We start from the raw sequence: 18,742 nt of genomic DNA on the forward strand, positions 1-18,742 counted from the left end.
TTTGAAGTTTCAATTAATAAAGGGTATTTCGAAGGTCGAAGTTATATGGCTAGACATAAAATTTAGTCAAAGTTTGAAAAGTGGAAATTTTAAAAACTCTTTAAATATATTTTTTAAATTTCAAGTTTAAAGTTGAAACAACGAGCATATTTGATAAATAAATACTTATTTGAAATACCTCAATTATTATTTTGATAATATCTAATAGCAAGAAACTTAGAAGTCGGATATTATCAAGAAAGAATGTTATTTTAAAACAATTAGGCTATAATCAGGAAAGAATAATCAAAAGAACTTGAAAAAAATTATATTGTGTATATTTAAGTCGAATATTATTATTATTTATATATCAAAATGGTATAACTTCATCCAAATTCATTAGTTTTTACTAGAGACAACTATGAAATTACATATTATTAATAATTGTCTAAAAATTTTATTAGTTGATAATATACAAAAATAATTATGTTAAAATTATTTTTATGCATACTTAGGGAATGAATTCATTAATAATACAATATACTTTCATAGTACGGTTTTGAGATACAATTCAATTTTTGTATAATAGCGTTATGTCATTTGTTTGAATAATGTTTTGACTTTTATTATAAAATATATTATAGCGAACATATCATATAACATATCATGAAAATTAGTTTCAAGGATTGACAAAATCGAGTCCAACAATCTTAGACGAATAAAGTGATTCAAAAGTTCCTGAAAAAATTTAAAATAATACAAATAAACATGTAAGTTACCTCTTTTAAGAATTTCTTATGATTTATTTATGCTTAAATTGAGGTTCTTCATGCGTTTGTAAATTTTATAACTGATCGTAAAAAAGACGAACTTCTTAAATTGATCTACGAAAAGCAAGTAAGATAAATCATTCAATTGATATTCTTTTGCCACATCAATGAAATAAAAATGTCTCAAAAAATCAAACCTCAATCTTCACTTAATTTGGTTTATTTTATATATTTATTATTCAAATTCATTTAAATTTTAATATAAATTTTACACTTATAAAAATTGACACTTTTATCTTTTATGCATAATATAAGTTCTATACATTAAATCATCTATCACATAAGCAAATCACGCAAATATAAATGTCTAATTTTTTTAAGAGTGAATCTTATTAAATTGAATAAATGAATAAACAATCATTCCATAAAAATAATATAATAAAACACATGATTTATAGTGTATTTTAGTGACAATAAAAATATATTATAGAAAAAGTTTCGAAATTTAAGTTACTCAAACTCCACCAAAGTGAAAATTCATGTTTAAACATATTATTTCAAGAGTGGATATAATTTATGTCACCAAAATATCATTATGACTTAAAGTGATTAATTTCAAAGCTTGTTAGAATTATAGAAAAGTAAAAACTATAATTGTTGGTGAAGTTTAAGGACCACAATATAATTAACTTAAATTTTATTGTCATAATCTTAAGTGGTAAACCAACATATTTGATTTTTGAAAAAATTATCAAAAATAGTCAATTTTTTAAAATTAATTTCATTAATAAGCTTCTAATTCAAACAAATTGCATTTATTATTTCAATATTGTTCAACTTTTACTTTTGACCAAGAAAAAACTTATTAATGAAATCAATTTTAAAATAATGAATGCAATTAGTTTGAATTAGAAGTTTAATTAATGAAATTATATATTTATTGACTATTTTAAAGGGGAAAAAAAATTAAAAATCAAATATGTTGAATTGTTGATTATCACTTAAGATTATGACAATTAAATTTAAATTAATTACAGTATAGTCCTTAAACTTTACCAGAATTTGTAGTTTTAAGTTTTCTGTAATTCTAACTACTGTTGGAATTAATCATTTTTAGTTCTAATCAAGCTTAGGTGACAATGCATAAATTCACTTCTGAAATAAAAATATGTTCAAACAAGATTTTTTATTTTGGTGAAATTTGAAAGGAAAAAAAAAAAACTTAATTTTCTTTTCCTTATAGTACTTCTAACTTTAATTCGTAAAAATTACATAAATCACATAGTGTTAAGAGTTAGTTACATCCTATCTCTATTCTCTCCCAAATTACAAAAATCCCTTAAAATTATAGGATGTCGGATACATCAGGAAATTTGCAGATACATAGCTCACGGATATATCTGAGGGGGAGAAATATAGCCGAGAGGGGAGGGATGTATCTAAGAGGGGATAGAGATGTATCCGAGAGAGAGGGGAATATGTGGGTCACTATGATGCTGAACCAACGATGTTAAGGCACTGGCAGTTGCACATTGAGCTGAAAATGTCATCTGTTACTTCATAAACCAACAGAGAAGACTAAGGCCATGCTCCAGAAACTATACACAGTGCAGGTCGAGTACAGCCATAGAGATGCATCACTTAACTGGTTTTGTTTGTTTGATCAAAGGGATTGATAGCAGACTGAAATGAGTACGATAGGGCATCATCTGCCAGCGCCCTACTCCTTCGTGAATCAGTCCCTTTCGTGTTCATCAATAGGTGAGGAAGCTGCTGGTTCAATACTCCGATGCTGTCAGCTTCACAAATGCCTGATCATAATCCCTGAAAGTACTCAACTCGGTCTGGATGGTGGCTAAATCCTAGACTGCAGCTCCAGCTTCGCGAGCAACAGACGTGTATCTGTTGTAATTGCCTTTAAAGTGCTTCTCACTGTTTATTGAGAATAAACAGAGGCATTAGCCAAAATCATTTGAAAAGACATGTAATGTAAGCCTTCTTTTGTCATTAAAATGCTAGGCAGAACAACAAATAGCTACTCTTTTTCCCAAATTTTGATGTTAAATTTACTTGATCACTATAGAGTAGTAAAAATAATTCAGCTATATTTCTGCCCCCTATACTCTTCATTTAAATATAAAGGTTATGGCAACGTTCAAACTCATGATGTGCACCTAATCCACACCACACACATTGCGCTCTTTCACTAGACCAAAGGCCTGGAGCCTGGACAAAGAAAAATAGTATTCCCACCATTCCATTTTATACGACACGTTTAATATTTGAAAAGTGCAGCAACTTTTACTGACCACAAGTTTTCCATATATTTTCAATATTAAAAGAATAGTAACTTGCAATACTTTTTCCCTAGTTTATAATTATGTAGATTTTATTTTAAAGGGATTAAAAGGCAACTGTTCGAGTTGAGAGTGATAATTATTAGAAGGTTTTCAACTCTGGTACTCCAAACTTCTTCATTCATTTTTAAACGGAGGGGCTTATTCTTATGCTACTGAAACACATTCCACTAACACACCTAATTTTCAATATGCACAAAACCTTCTAATTCCCTTCTCATTTCCTTTCTTCTTTGTTTTTGCTTATTTTCTCTTTTGTTTTTTCAGTTTTGCCTTCTATCCTGATTTGGGTTTTATTGATAAACAGCCTTCTCTCTCCTGATGTGAATTAAACAGAATAGACCAGCTGTCTTTCCGCCAGTAAATGACTGGAAAATCATATAAAAAGCCCTGAACATACCTGGTAAAAGAACTAGTTTGGGAAAAGTAAAGATAAAAAATACCTGGTAACGGGATGTCCTTCCATAGTTATGCACATGGTAGTTATACAGCTGAAAAGATTTTAAGGTTGCCCTCCTCTTCTGTTCTACCGAAGCTCCTACATCAGCATGAAGTTAGGACCTCTTTGGACAATTTTCAGAAGATGTCTACTAACTACACCTCAATCCGAAGCTAGCTGGGGTCAGCCAATTTCTGGAAAAAGTTTATTGGGAATTATTTTTTTATACAGAAGACAAACTGTATAAATAGTTGTAGTTTTTTTTTCTCAAAATTTTGAGATTGTTTTGCAAGTGAAAGAACATTTGTTTGTTTGACAAAAAACTCCACGGCACTTCTCCACCCAACTAATTTTTTGAAGAATTCTTTTACAAACTTCTTGAAATTTTTTAACAGAACCAAGTTATTTGAAGATCTTTTTGCAACTTCTTTATAAAACTTTCATGTCCAGACAGCTCAAAGTGCAGGGAAAATCACCATAGTTGTTTGCCTGTTTGCAAATGATGGATTAGAGAGTTCTCGATGAACCTATATAGCTCTATTGCAGTGTTCAGTCCATCAAATCATATTCAATATTATAATCAGTTATACACAACTGGCACGTGCCATAATCAGTATTACACCTCAGAGATGATAAATGAACCTATGAAAGAAAGGGTGTTTTACATTTAAGCAGAGATCAGGACCTCTGTCCTCCAACTTACTCTCTTTCTCTTTTTTCAAGGGAATATATTTCTTCCTAAAACTACACAGTTGCTAAGGGGAAAAGGGAACTAAATACCACTTACGTTTTTATTTGATTTAAAAAAAAAACTAAATTTTACCAGATAGCCAAAGTATAACTACCTTTAAGCAACCAGCTCAAACTGAAAAGCAATATGATCCCATCGTGGAAGTATATACTTTGGTGTGGCAAACGAAACACTGGAATACTGTCCTGCAGTTCAAAAAGTAAAAACCAGTCATTACTATATTGGCCATGAGAAGACTACTAGGCTTCAGAATGCCTGACCATGTCAAATCTAGGAAGTTCACCAAGGAAAAGGAGAAAAATGCTGAAAGTTGGGGAAAAGAAGGAAAACAGTGTTAAACTTTCTTATTATTATGGGAGGAATTTAGTCAACAAAAAAGAAAAGAAACTATTTTTTCTCAACGGATAGCTAAACAGCTCCAGATTACACGGCCTAATATTCAACTAAAACCCATAGCCATTAGATATCACTTTAATACCCATCTTACGATACTAACATGTTGACCAGCTGCCTTGCAGGCAATGACTATGGTAACGGTCAACTTGAAAGATCAATCATATCAGCACACATGGTAATTTGGTGTAATTCTACGATATCACAGGGTGTACTTTTAAGAATCCAAAGCAAGTAATCATACCCAGGGACTAACCATTTAACATTGTTGCATCAACGCCCATGAATAGTTTAGGCAACAGCCGACTTGGTTTTGCTCTTGTTCTCCTTTCTTTGGACCCAATTCCAAAGAAGGTTTACTTTATTGAATCAGTTCCAGTATACCATGTTACTAAGTTCAGAGTGTTACTTCCTCATCTTCGCATCAATCGCTGCCTTCTCTTAGTAAAGGAAACTATTTTATGCAACCTTGTGTTTTAGTCGGCACTAAAAACCCAAACCATGTATATAAGGGTTAAAGCATGTTTTTTAATAATTGTGGTGTTCGGGGCGAATAAAGAAATGAACTTTGGGCCTAACTTAACCCCAAAATCTAGTTCATGAGGGGGGAGGATTGCCCAACTACAGTACCTAAAGATTATCTCATAGCAGAATAACTTTCATGAGTACTAGACCCAGTTCAGGGGGTCCAAGAGAGTTGATTGTGCAACCTCTAAAAGACACCCACCCGTCCCTTTACCAGACTACAGTGGATCCCAACTCTACCATTGCCAATACAGATCAGGGAACACATGGAATCCCCTCTTCAGACGACACGTGCAGGAATGGGAACTTGGCAAACTTTTTGATCTTCTCAATTTACTAGAAAGCTTCCAAATGAACACACAAGAAGACAGTCTAAGGTAGGACAACCTCAATAGAGGTTATTATTCAGTAAAGGCAGGGTACAAGAAACTGTGCGGACTTAATGAAGTAATTGAGTGCCCATGGAAGCTTATATGGAAGACAAAACTCCGAAGAAAGGTCATGTTCTTCACATGGATAGAACTTACAGGTGCTATTTTGACTCAAGACAATCTATGTATAGAAGGAACTTTCAGCTCGTGAATAGATTTTACATGTGTTCGAACAGCTCAGATTCAGAATCTAAACTAGAGTGGCTGCTGATTTGTGGGACATATTCCTTTCAGTTTTTGGCATTTAGTTGGACAACCCCTCAAGGCATAAAAGTAGTTGAAAGTAGGAGCTACTGACAAAACCATCAAGAAGATCAGGCAGATGATCCCAGTATGTATATTTTGGTGTATTTGGACAGAAACAAGTTGGAAATGCTTTGATGGCATTTCAACTCCCAATAGTTCCCTGAAAGCCAAATGTCTTAGGGATCTTTATAATTGGAGCAATCTTTCCCCCTTAATAATATTATCCCGTTTCTAGATTTTATTAGCTCTCTACTTTGGCATGATACCCAACCTTTAGGCTTTTTGGTTCTATTGGTTAGCTCCCTGACTGGAAATGTATTTTGTTTGTAACTGGAGCTAGCCAACCTCTTTGTACTATTTCGCATCTTCTTGATGCGAGTTATGCAACACCTTACATCATTAAAAAAAACAGAGTTGATTGTGTGGAGGTCTATTTTGAGGTGCTGCTAAGCAACTAACTCCGTCATACTTGTTCCATTATCCCCTACATGGCATAGCTTTGACTTGAAGTTCAAGCATCTACTGAGCACCAAGTGTAAAGACAAGTGAAAGATAAATAATTAATCAAATATAACCTACTGCATATTATACTACTAGCTGCAGTGCCTGTTTTCAGATGATAACCAAGGAACTGCTACATACCCTAGACATCCCAAATACACCAAGAAATCTAAATGCAAAAAATGGAGATTTCAAAGAAACACCCCACTTCCTTCAAACACGGCAACTTAATGCTTGAGCTAGAAAAAGTGAAAGACAAACAAACGCAAACATATAACTGAATACATCTACCAGGAGATGTTTCTATATAAACAGGAATCATGAAAAAAGGGAACATGAAACTTACCATTTAAATTAGGTTGACATTGTACTTCCAAACATCCTTCAGTCCCCATTGGACTTCCTGAAAGAGTAAAATCTTATTTCTGGAGAAATTACAAATTATGTGGAGGCTCATAATCCATTGAAGTAATAATTCATCACTTCTGCTTCACCAAAAAGAAAATGGAGCTTTGTGGATTATGGAGGTGCTGCAAAATCAGCTAAACCATTGAGCAGAAATAAATGTTTTTGTACTTTTAACTACGATCTATTATTGACCGCATCACGTTCAAAGTTTCTGTTGAGAAAGGGGGTATCTTTTTCTTAGCCAGGATGACTAAAAATCGAGCGTTTCCCATCTTTTCCTCTGTTCCATCCTTGCACAGCCCTTCAAGGATATTTTTAATAATATCCGAACTTGGGAACCAATTATTTTTCATGCTTTCTTTACACATTGAATATGCCAAATCAAAATCACCTGCTCTACACAGGTAATGAATCATTGTTTGATAGATTCTAGAATTTGGCTTGAAGCCCGCACCATGGAAAGCAGAGTAGATTCTTTTTGCCATCTGAAGATTCTCTACTAGGAAAAAGCCTTTGATCACTAAATTGTATGTAACCTCATCAGGAGTTATCCCAATACGTTTCATCAACTGCAACAATTTATTAGCTTCCCAAGCAAACCTCATATTTACCATGAATTGAATTCTAACGTTAAAGGTAGCAACATTAGGCATACAACCTTTACGGACCATGAGGTTCCACAATCCATCGGCAATCTGCCATCGGTTGACTTTATAGAAGGCAGATATAAGTGTCGTATATGTAAAAACATCAGGTGATATACCTAACTTTTCCATCTCAACCATGAACAAATAAGCCTTCTCCAAGATACCCATTGAGCAAAATGAGCTAATGACTGTATTAACTGAAAGTATATCTATATTGATGGAGAACCTTTCAGGAACATCCAACAGAAAGGACTCAATGGCCTCCATATCATGAGATTGGGTCAAAACCTTGAGTGCAGCATTGAATGACTTAACAGTTCGTGGACATCCATATAAATGCATCTCATAAAAGGTCTTCATAGCATTCTGTATCATCCCAGCCTTCCCGTAGAGCATTATAATTCGAATAATGAAACCTTCACGGCGACCTTGTGGCAGTGTCTTCTGATGCTCAAGCAGATTCTCAATGTAATCAAACCTGCCCGCACCTGCTAACCGAGAAACTGTATCTTCAAACGCATAGCGATTCTCAATGACAATCTTATTATGAGCATTCTCCTTAAATAACTGAAACAACTTATCAGGGTTCTTTTCCTTTTTTAGCCTAAAAAGTGCTGGATCATCTACTTTTACACTCTTCCTCTTAGAAACTAAAGTTCTTTTAGAAGTATTACCAGCACCCGAGACAGCAGCAAGGCGACTCCTAGTTCCAAATCTGCGAACCAGGCGCAGAGTGAGCATATTCTGATGCTCTCCCCTCAGTTTCAAACATATACACCAAACAAAATATTGCCTATCCACTAATTTCCACTTCAATACATACTACGCAATACCTCAAATACCACTAATATTGAATACCTTTTCAAGAATCACGAATCCCAGAAGCATTAACACATCAAAAACAGCAATTACTATGTTCAAATTGATCAAAAAAACTAGCTCAATCAAGAAACAAACAAATCGTGGATTCAATCAAATACAATGAAAACCCCTCAAGACCCACGAAAACTAAACAAAACTCAGATATGTTTTTGGTTTCTTAACAACCCATTAAATCGCATTTACTCATTCATACGAGTATAAACATGAAATGAACAATATGGGTCTGAATCATATGAAAATATTACAATGTGGCATTTCAAAGATTCGATTTTTTTTCTAAATATCAAAAGAATTACCAGAAGCAAACGAAGAAATATGAAAATTCTTCAGTGAGTGTCTCTGTAAAATCCACCCAGCAACTATGAAGCGAAGCTGGTGGTAGAGGTGATGTGAGCGTGGGTTTAGGTTTTGGGGTTTTTGTCAGGGCCCAGTAGATTTTGCTTTAGGAATATCTACACTTTAGCCCCCAAAGTTTTTTTCTAGGTTAAATATGTCCTTAATACCTAAATACCCTACTCTTCAATTTCACTCGTCGTCGTTTGTTTTGTTTATCTTCTATTGTTATTTTCTTGTCAATCGTGTTTTTATTATACTTTTTTTAAGTTGATGATCTATCGAAAACAACTTGTTTATCAAAGATAAAAGTAAGATCCATGTACATTCTATCATCTCTAGACTGCACTTGCATGGGCGGATTTTACTTAGGCGAAGGGTGGTCTGGTGCAAATCCTCCACCGAAAAATTGTGTGGTGCATAGAGGTTAAATATTAACTGTTTAAGTGTATATTTAATTTTGCACGTCCTTAACTGAGAAGAAAATTTGCAAAGTCGTGTTTATAATTAGTATACCTTATTTTAATTTTCTCTCTCGTATTTGACTAACAAAAAAGACTGTTATACTCATATGAATTTTACTTATATAACTGTATAAGACTTTATGGAGACACTTGTTGTGAACATTTAAGCCAATTGTTTTATGAAAGATGATAGCAATACATTGGATAACACAAATACTTGAAAAAGGCTAATAAACAATCTATTTCCCTCTATCATCTATTCACCCAGACTGTTTTTCTGTGAGGCTCCTGGTGTTTGTGGCTCTGAACTTGGATTCCTCGGAACGCAGGATGCTTTGTGCACGGGGCTTCTCTTGTAAAGATAGTGATGGTATAGTGGGATGCAACATAAGTGCATAACAGAAATCAAACTTTAAAGTCATCTTCATAAACCAATCAAGATGCCAATGTCATGCTTGGGCAGCTATCCACAGTGCATGCCAAGATGTCTCTGTAATCCCGGGAAATATTGAAAGAGTCGTACACTTTNTATTCACCCAGACTGTTTATCTGTGAGGCTCCTGCTGTTTGTGACTCTGAACTTGGATTCCTCAGAACGCAGGATGCTTTGTGCACGGGGCTTCTCTTGTAAAGATATTGATGGTATAGTGGGATGCAACATAAGTGCATAACAGAAATCAAACTTTAAAGTCTTCATAAACCAATCAAGATGCCAATGTCATGCTTGGGCAGCTATCCACAGTGCATGCCAAGATGTCTCTGTAATCCCGGGAAATATTGAAAGAGTCGTACACTTTGCCATCACTGCTCTTCTTGTACTCGAACAACAGGTTTGAATGATCAAATGCTGTCATTTTCACAAATCCATAATCGTAATCTTTGAATATACTCCACTTAGTCTGGAGGGATGTAAACTTAACTAGACCAGCTCCACCTCCTCCTGCAACGACATGTATTGTCCCGTTCAAGGTTCCCTTGTACGAGTTCTTCTCGGTCATTGTACAAATATTCTGCCATTCACGAAGACAAATTGGATGCGTCAAAGAATGAAGTATAAACATTTGAAGAACAAGAACATTAAATGTTGAATCACTCTCTAGTTTGTAAAACACTTGTGCATGCAGTTTAGCTCTTTAGTACTCCATGCATCCAAATATATGTCTTTGTCAAAATATAATATGTAAGTCAAATTTCATCCGTATCCCCGTGCTAGTCAGACAGGTCCTATGAAAAGGGAAACGTTGAATATTTACTTTCTGGGAGAGATTTACATGGGGTGGAGGTATAAGATCATCATTATTTTCAATGTCCTCAGAACCTAAGCGTCATCAGTGGCACTCGTCGTGAAATTTAACTAAGATGAGAACAAAAACATTGCATGAACATTTCAAGTTTTTAGGATACCTGGTAAATGGGACATGTTCTTTCATAATTATGGACATGACCATATATGGCGATATCAACTTTATACTTCTGCCAAAGTTTTTGAAGGCTTTCCCTCCCCATTGGTTCTCCAAATGATCCTTCATCAGCATAAAAATCGCCAGAAGAGTAACCAAGTACCCTATGTGCAAGGAAGATTAGCCATGGCTGTTTCTGTCTATCTACAGATGCGAAGCAGTGTTCAAGGAACTTATATTGTTCAGTGCCCTCTCTCCAATCATGTTCAGTATCAGCAATACAGAATCTGAACATACCATAATCAGTAGAGTACCTGAGAGCATACGACAACATTAAGCCTCACACTTTGGAGGGGGAGGGGGGTGGGGGGGTGGAGAAGTATCTATTCACTGCCTCCATATGTACAAAGTTGATGACAATTAAGTCTAGTTTAAGTTTATCCAACAGCCATGCACATTTAGGTTTTAAACAACATTTGAGCGCTAAAATTGTTACAAGTCTGATTCTAATAAATATAACCACAAAAGGTGCATATCCATAATTTTCCGGAAGAAAAAATATGCATATAGTAGATAAGTAACACATCAGAGGGATTTGGGAGGGAAAACAACTTAGGATTATCCAAAAGATACAGTCACCATACCAGAACTTATCCCTATTTTCGGCAGGAAAATAGAACATTGTCTGAGCCAAGACACCACATTCTCCACCTGAATCCTTTTTACCATAAAATGACCCACTATCAGGCCAATCGCGTTCATGGTTGCCACTGGGAGGGAAAAAATTTATTAGTTACATGAAAAAAGAAAACAGACAAGTGTGTACTCAGAAATAAATTGTAAAAAACCTGCAAAGTACCTAGCAATCATGTATGGTACTCTTGAAGTAATCGGCTCTACTTGAGAAGTAAATTGATCCCACTGAGAAAGATATCCATTGGCGTAAACGATATCACCAATGTGAAAAACTATGTCAATGTTCTTTAAGTCCTCAATGATTTGCTTGGTAGTGTTAAGGGAGCCAGGTTGGTATTGATTGTACACATTTGAGCCATCGGCTTCTTCCTGTAGTTAAGAAGGCAAAAATAGGTCTTTGTTAAGTTTAACTTCTGAAATTTGCTAGCGGTAGATCTTAAGCAATGGCAGAATCCATATATAACCTTCCATAAGTACTGCTAATGGAATAGTAAGATGCAAAAAATTCTACTATGAACAAGATTGCAACATAATCCACTTCTGAATGGAAGGACAGGAAACTCAAAAGAGAGCAATTTACAGAGTTTCAAGACAATGAAGTACAAATATCTACGCACAGATATAAACACTCAGCTCTCTATTCTAAAACGAAAAATAGAAGAAAGATGTTAAGAGTGTTCAAACCTTTCCCATGTCACCAAAAATGACTACTCGCTGAAGAGAGCTTTGGCCAGGATAGGGCGATGCTTTAAATTTGTACATCTGACTCCAGATATACGTGCCATTAAACAGTTTATGCCCCAACTTGTAGGTATATCTGCATAATCAGAAAGTTAATTGAATTTACATTTCAAATGTCAACCTGCATTAGCATGGAGTGCAACCGTCTTATCCGACTAATAGGAAACTAATTTTCATATCCGTAGATGTATTTTCATATCCAACTATAGTGGAAAGAAGAAGAATTTCAAAGTATCTGACATTTTCAGAAATGGATGCCCAGTAAAACATGAAATCATTTAAAAGATTTGATTATTGTCCTTCTGCTTCTAGGAAGAGTGTAAACTTACGCTAAATTGGGCCACAACTCCTTCAGAAAACTAGTGTGAATGAATCCAGGATCGCGCCATCCAACAGTTCTTGCTGGTACACCTGCAAGCACAGAATGGCATTCTTTTTAAAAGAAACTTTTATAAGTTAATGCAGAATAAAATGACATTCATCCAGTGTTTTTCAAAGTGAAGCAGGTGTATTCCACACAGAGTTGCTTAGCATATATTCATTGTATCTAATCAAGTCTCCAACATGTGCATCATATGCCATATTAACAGAAAACAGATGATACGCATCATGTTACATTTACGGAAAACAGATGCCAGTTTTAGGACACAACATGAAGGGAAAAAATACCCACCACACAAGCTACTACGATCAAAAGTCAAAGTCCCTGCTGGTGAACGAGTCTGTTGTCCACCTTGTGGACCCCACTCCACAAAGGGCTCTGCTTCATTGATATCGTATCCACTTGTCCATGTAACAGTCATCTGAACATCAATTTTAAACTGTCATTTTTCTGGGCTTCCAAAGTGGTCACTATTCAAACTATTAGTCACGCTGCACAACACATTGATTATCCTGCCTGAAACATAATTCAACCTTGTTTCACATGTTAAGAAACAGTGGAAGAAACAAACTTACTTCATTCCATGTCTTTCCCTGTGCTAACCGCGGGTATAATGGTGCATTTGGATGTGCAAAGGCAACAGTATTTGACACTGCTACCAGCTTTGGCTGTTAAACAGGAAAATAAATGCATTAGAATAAGCTGACATCGATCCTGGATAAGCAACTCTAGCCTTTAGTCAGATTCATACAAGAAACAAATGTGTGAGAATTTGAGCCATCACCTACAAGAGCTTATTCATGTGGCATGATAAAAACAAATTCATATTACAAGGGGACATCAGACTGTAGAAACTGTCTTCATCGAGAGGGATTAAAAGGCAGACAAACCAAGAAAATAAAACCAACCAGAAAGAAAGAAATCAAGGATTTTTAACAAATTTAAAACAAGTCAAATATCGTCTTGAAAAAGAGACATCTTTTTTTTTTTGGAGAAAGACTCTAAGAAAGAGATTTGGACCAGCGGATTTTAGAATTTGGTCTCTGACTTTTGCTTCATGTAAAATATGCAAGTCTATAGAGGTAAACTGGGCAAGGGTAAGTGTTAACATACATTTCGTAATCCACCAGAAAACAAAGCGAAGGAGAAATCTGATCTCTGGTTGATCAATTGAAGCTTTAACGATCCTTTTCCTGTCCTTTTATAGTTGGGATTGGAGCGATTTGCAAATTGATACTGCAAAAGAACAGAGACATGAGTCAATCTCCAGAGAAAAGATCTTCTAAAAGGTTGCACTATAAATCTATAAATGGGACGGACCTTTATAGGAGCTGTACACAAAAGTGGTGGAGTCACCATGTTATTTTCAGGGTCACACGTAGCTGCACTGAAATATTTTGTAAACGTTCAGCATATTAGCTTAAACTTAGAAGTAATGAAAAATTATGTAACTAAAATCAGCAGAAAAAACTCATTTCTCATATCTTAAACTTTTCAAATAGAGCTCAGTATTTAAGATATTGACAGTTTTATAACCAAGTGTGGTTCACCTGAAATTGGCAGGAGAAAACACTCCAACCCAATCATCATTTGACGGGTTGCCTGTGCCATACTCCAGAGTTATCCATTCTTGGTTTAGGCCCTAGAACATAGCGAGAATGTAATGAATCAGAACCTGAAATCCTTAATTATCAGTTTGAATATTGGCTATCAGATCCGTTAATCAGGAAAGTTAGCACAAGGTAGCAGAAGCATAATTAGCTTAACTAAGTATTGGGATATAGCTCCAAGGTAATGAAGCTTACGTTTGACCCAAGAACAGAAGGAGATGCTTTGATATAAGCACGAGCATCCAAAGCAGCAATAGCATTATGAACAGCAATCCTTGCTAGAGGATGATCTTCATGAGATGTTACCCCTTGAAGAGCAACTAGAACCCATAAAATGGGCAACAACATAACGAATGTTTTCATCGCATTCACCTTATGGCTGCATCATTCACCAACAAACAGACATGAGAATTAAGAAAATAAGATACAAGACACAAAGATTAGACATTTCTTCAAAAACTCAACAAAGAGCGTATATCATACAAAAGAATTCTTCTTTGCATTTAATATGCAAGAGTGATTCACTCCAAGAACTTAAAAAGGACAAAAAAAAAAAAAACTCCAGGTGATCTGACAAATAGTTACTTGTAATGAATACAGTCACCAACTTGCCAAGCCTACCAACGACAAATATGCGGTGTAATCCCACAAGTGGGATATAGGGACGGTAGAGCGTACGAAAACCCTACCCCAACCTCGTAGAGATAGAGATTACCAAGCCTACCAATGTCCTAAAACTAAGAGCTAAATAGCACTCCTTTTATTCGGAAAAACTGATGAAAGGCAATTTTCAGAAAAATATCTCTCCTCATTACCATTATTTGAAGCTTAACTAGCCTACTCAAGTACCATATTAGTAAAAAAAATCAAATCTTTCTCGCACCCCACACCAAACAACACACATTACAACACAATCAGAAGATTTAAACTTGAGAAAACTGAATCACAGAGAAATAGGCACAAACACAAAGTAGGCATGAGAACAAATTGAAACAAAAACAGCTTGCAGCTTCTGGATTGCAAAAAGATTAACAGACCTGAACAGCACCAATCAAAACACCTAAAACAGACGATAAAACAAGCAAAAACACAATGTAAATGTGATCAAAAACAGGAAAGAATCAACAAAATACCAGCTTCAGGATAGATTAACATATATGAACACCCAATAGAACAACTAGTAGATCAATGAAAGTTCTAAACTGACAAAACAGTGCAACAGAAAAAGGAATGGCACAAAACCCAATGTGGGTGTCATCAAAATTGGAACTTTAACCCAAAAACAACCAAACCCTTCTGTATTAAACCAAAAAAAAAAATACTCCAATCAACCGATATCAACTTAAAGAATGTATACTAACTGACCTGAAACTGAAATGGGTCAAAAAATTAGAGCTTTGAACTGAAGTTTAAATAAGAATTGATGATGAATCAAATGGGAAAAAGGGTCAGATAAATTCTTGAAATCTTTCTCAATATTCAACAATCGATCGGATTTTCAGCATAAAGTAATAGAAACTGATTGATGAGTCGGCTGATCAGAAGCCGCTATATATGGTATCCAATTGGTGCGTTTCCACTCATCTATTAATGGCAACGTTACTAAGTCCAATTAAATTCAAATTCGCGACTAAAAGTTCAACATCAAAGGGTAAAGTATTCCCTAGCAATCAATTTCATATCTAAGTAAACTTGAACCCGAATATATAAAGGAGTACTTACACTACACCACAATTCTGATTAGTGGCAATGTTCAATTATACCTTTCGTTTGGATGGTTGGACTCGTTTTATTGTATTGTTTGTTTAAATATTGAATTTATTAATATGATATTATGATACCATATATAACAATCATATAAATAATTATAATTTCTTTTTAAAGACTTATCAATAGTTTTCGAAATAAGTGATATCATGATTAATAATTAATAAAGAAATAAGTTATCACTATCGAGACTAGTTATAGTTTCTTTTTAAAGACTTATCAATAATTTTCGAAATAAGTTATATATATCATGATTAATAATTAGTAAAGAAATAAGTTATCATGAGACTAGTTATTTATAAATAACTTTGAGATCATTTAGAATTCCTTTTTTACTACATGAAATGGAGGATATTCTTACAAACAAACGACTTCTTATAAATTCAACAATGTATACCCCTATTATTTTTAATATAATAGATTAAAAAATAATATTATAATAATTAATTTCAATATAGAACTAATATCGATCTTCAAAGCATCCATTGCAAGTTGAAATATGTATATAGTTGAAGTCTTAAAGATACAATAGACTTTATGTTTAGTACACATGCATACATATTATTGTGTTTCTAGATGAAGTTATCTTTACGTACACTTTTAATATAAAAATTCGAAAAGCTATGTCAACTTGGAGATAAAATATAAAATATTGTATGCTAAGACTAATTTTTAGATAATCAATTAGAAGTAGAGGGACAAAAAAGATAGATAAAAAAAAAGGTTATATAGGTGAGAAAATCATTACACCTTTACATTAGTGGAATATGGTGTGATGACATGAATCATTTTTTTCTAAAGTATATAATACATTTCGAATTCAAGTTTTGATTGAATTTGTTTTATCATGATGTAAATTAGCTAATGAATTTTAATATTTTTTTCAAGCCTGCTTTTAAGAACCCTTTTGGGCTTTAAATTGATCCAAAAATGATTTTTTTTGTTATGACTATCAAAATCATAATCATTAGCATGTTAGTTGCATATCAAAGTGGTATTATAGCCCTTTAGCTATTACTCTTGAGAAATTATCCAATCTGGTCCATTTATATCAAGTGATTTTGTTGGTTAGTTAATTAGTCATATTTATTTATGAGATGACTTAAATTGATGTTAGTTTGAAAACGATAAAACTATTCTATTAAATCGTACAACCAAAGCATGTGAACTATATAAGTTCCCAGTAACATTAATTAGTTGATTAAATATTAAATTTACGCAAACTGTTATAAAAGAGCATTTTTTTTTAATTAATGTTAAAGTATTTGCTTATACTCTTATGAAAGATGAGCCTGACCTCTTTTGGGTTGTTCATAGGACCACACCACCAATCTCAATCCCATTATTCTTGTCCATAGCAATTGCAAGTGTATTTCTAAGGTGTTCGTTGTGTTATTCTCATATTAGCAGCTTGAGATTGTTCATGGGATCCACACTAATATAAGATTTTCGAGAAAGAGATGATTTACGATCACAAAAATATATAGAACTTATTTTAGATTTGAAATTTAAAATTATTTTAATTAACATCACCTAAAATGTATAATGGTAAGAATATTTGTTAGGTATTCAAATTACATTAAATCGGATGATTTACTATTATACAAACACATATATATATAACTTATTTTAAATAAAATTTTAAAACTATTTAATCAATTAAAAATAAATTTGTGAACAAATGTTAGACTCATGCGAACTTTTTGCCATATATATATTAGACCTAATTAACTGATTGCATTTAAACAATTATTTTACATCTTAAGAGGAAAACGTTTTAAATCATTTACTACATATTATGTCGAATTTTGTGTTTAACATGTTGTGTCCATTAAGATGATGTGATTGCTCAAATTGTTATTATTTGGATCAAAATTAAAACAAAATTGCAAGAAAAAGACTGCATATATATCAACAACCAAAACTAGTCACAAAATTCATAAAAAATTGCATTAATTCAAAATCAAAGCCTGATCAAGAACTGCAACTAGACCCAATTAATTCAAAAATTTAAATAATACGGAAACAACCTCTTTAGCTCTAAAATTTGAGTAAGATCTATGTATATTAATCCTTTTAGATCTCACTTTGTAAGATTATTATACTGTGCATATTGTTATAAATAACATAAAAAGAATTAAATTCAAAAAATAATATGATTCTTACATAGTTAGGATAATAGAACTAACGCGTAACTTAGGTGTGTAACTTATAACTTTAGGGGTCGTTTGGTGTAATGGATAAGAGAAATTAATCATGGGATAACTTTTTAGTGACCTTTAATTCATTGTTTGGTTGCAAAGGTAGGGATAACTTATCCCAGGATTAACAATTAGTCCAGAGATAAGTTATCCCTCACTGGGGAGGTATAGTAATCCCAGGATAAGTTATCCTGGGATAAGGTGGGTAAATTAACAAAAATACCCTCTTAAACTCTCTTTTATACACCACTTTTACATTCAAACATATTAACATAATTTTTAACAACATTTATAATAATATTCACAACCTTAATTATTCGTTGTTTTTATGATAAGTATATTTTTCTATTAAAAATTTACATTTTATAATTACAATTTTTATTTATGAATATATTATAAGTTGAATTTATTTGCGTAATTATTATGTTTATTTATATTTTGATTTCTCTTAAAATGTTCACTCCACTACTAAATTACATATTTTTCATTAAATAGTTTATTACTCACTGAAAAATTATATTTTATCTATAACTAAAATGTAGACAACTTTAATAATAAATTTTCTTTTACTTTAATAAACTTAAAATGAAAGTCTTAATTTTAAAGCTAAATAAGATGAAAGTTTTACTTTTAAACTAAATAAGATGAAAGTTTTATTTTTAAGCTAAATAAGATGAAAATCTTATTTTAAGCTAAATAAGAAGAACATTTTATTTTAAAGCTAAATAAGATGAAAGTTTAATTTTTAAGTTAAAAAAGATGAAAGTTTAATTTNCCCCTTAAACTCTCTTTTATACACCACTTTTACATTCAAACATA

General features: G+C 33.3%; 2 protein-coding genes across 3 annotated transcripts; both read right to left on the reverse strand.

The window, feature by feature from the left end:
- Nucleotides 1-4,391: 4,391 nt before the first annotated feature.
- On the reverse strand, nucleotides 4,392-8,619 carry LOC125869126 (pentatricopeptide repeat-containing protein At1g80150, mitochondrial). The gene is made up of 2 exons (XM_049549684.1): nucleotides 6,739-8,619; nucleotides 4,392-4,481 (listed from the first exon to the last, which is right to left on the reverse strand). The coding sequence occupies exon 1, from the start codon at nucleotides 8,186-8,188 to the stop codon at nucleotides 6,971-6,973; it is 1,218 nt and encodes a 405-aa protein (XP_049405641.1). The 5' UTR covers nucleotides 8,189-8,619; the 3' UTR covers nucleotides 4,392-4,481; nucleotides 6,739-6,970.
- Nucleotides 8,620-9,262: 643 nt separating this feature from the next.
- On the reverse strand, nucleotides 9,263-15,500 carry LOC125867745 (probable inactive purple acid phosphatase 1). 2 transcript variants are annotated; one of them, XM_049548313.1, is made up of 14 exons: nucleotides 15,321-15,500; nucleotides 14,151-14,334; nucleotides 13,896-13,987; nucleotides 13,666-13,732; nucleotides 13,459-13,581; nucleotides 12,921-13,013; nucleotides 12,637-12,766; nucleotides 12,293-12,374; nucleotides 11,907-12,039; nucleotides 11,386-11,591; nucleotides 11,171-11,296; nucleotides 10,531-10,840; nucleotides 9,652-10,136; nucleotides 9,263-9,365 (listed from the first exon to the last, which is right to left on the reverse strand). In XM_049548313.1, exons 2-13 carry the CDS (start codon nucleotides 14,316-14,318, stop codon nucleotides 9,831-9,833), a joined length of 1,836 nt encoding a protein of 611 aa, XP_049404270.1. In that variant the 5' UTR covers nucleotides 14,319-14,334; nucleotides 15,321-15,500; the 3' UTR covers nucleotides 9,263-9,365; nucleotides 9,652-9,830. The 2 variants fall into 2 exon arrangements, with proteins under 2 accessions (XP_049404270.1, XP_049404271.1); XM_049548314.1 differs by having other exon boundaries at nucleotides 9,263-9,395; nucleotides 9,669-10,136; nucleotides 15,321-15,480.
- Nucleotides 15,501-18,742: the final 3,242 nt, after the last annotated feature.

Source organism: Solanum stenotomum, chromosome 6 (genome assembly GCF_019186545.1).
Source record: "Solanum stenotomum isolate F172 chromosome 6, ASM1918654v1, whole genome shotgun sequence".
NCBI lineage: Eukaryota > Viridiplantae > Streptophyta > Magnoliopsida > Solanales > Solanaceae > Solanum > Solanum stenotomum.

What these genes read in the sequence shown, in the direction of transcription:
- LOC125869126 (XM_049549684.1), bottom strand. Translation starts at nt 8,188, where the DNA reads ATGCTCACTCTGCGCCTGGTTCGCAGATTTGGAACTAGGAGTCGCCTT.
- LOC125867745 (XM_049548313.1), bottom strand. Translation starts at nt 14,318, where the DNA reads ATGAAAACATTCGTTATGTTGTTGCCCATTTTATGGGTTCTAGTTGCT. An exon ending in TTTCTGGTGGATTACGAAAT is followed by an intron (nt 13,014 to 13,458) that starts GTATGTTAACAC and finishes CCTGTTTAACAG; the next exon opens with CCAAAGCTGGTAGCAGTGTC. An exon ending in GTACCATACATGATTGCTAG is followed by an intron (nt 11,297 to 11,385) that starts GTACTTTGCAGG and finishes TTTCCCTCCCAG; the next exon opens with TGGCAACCATGAACGCGATT.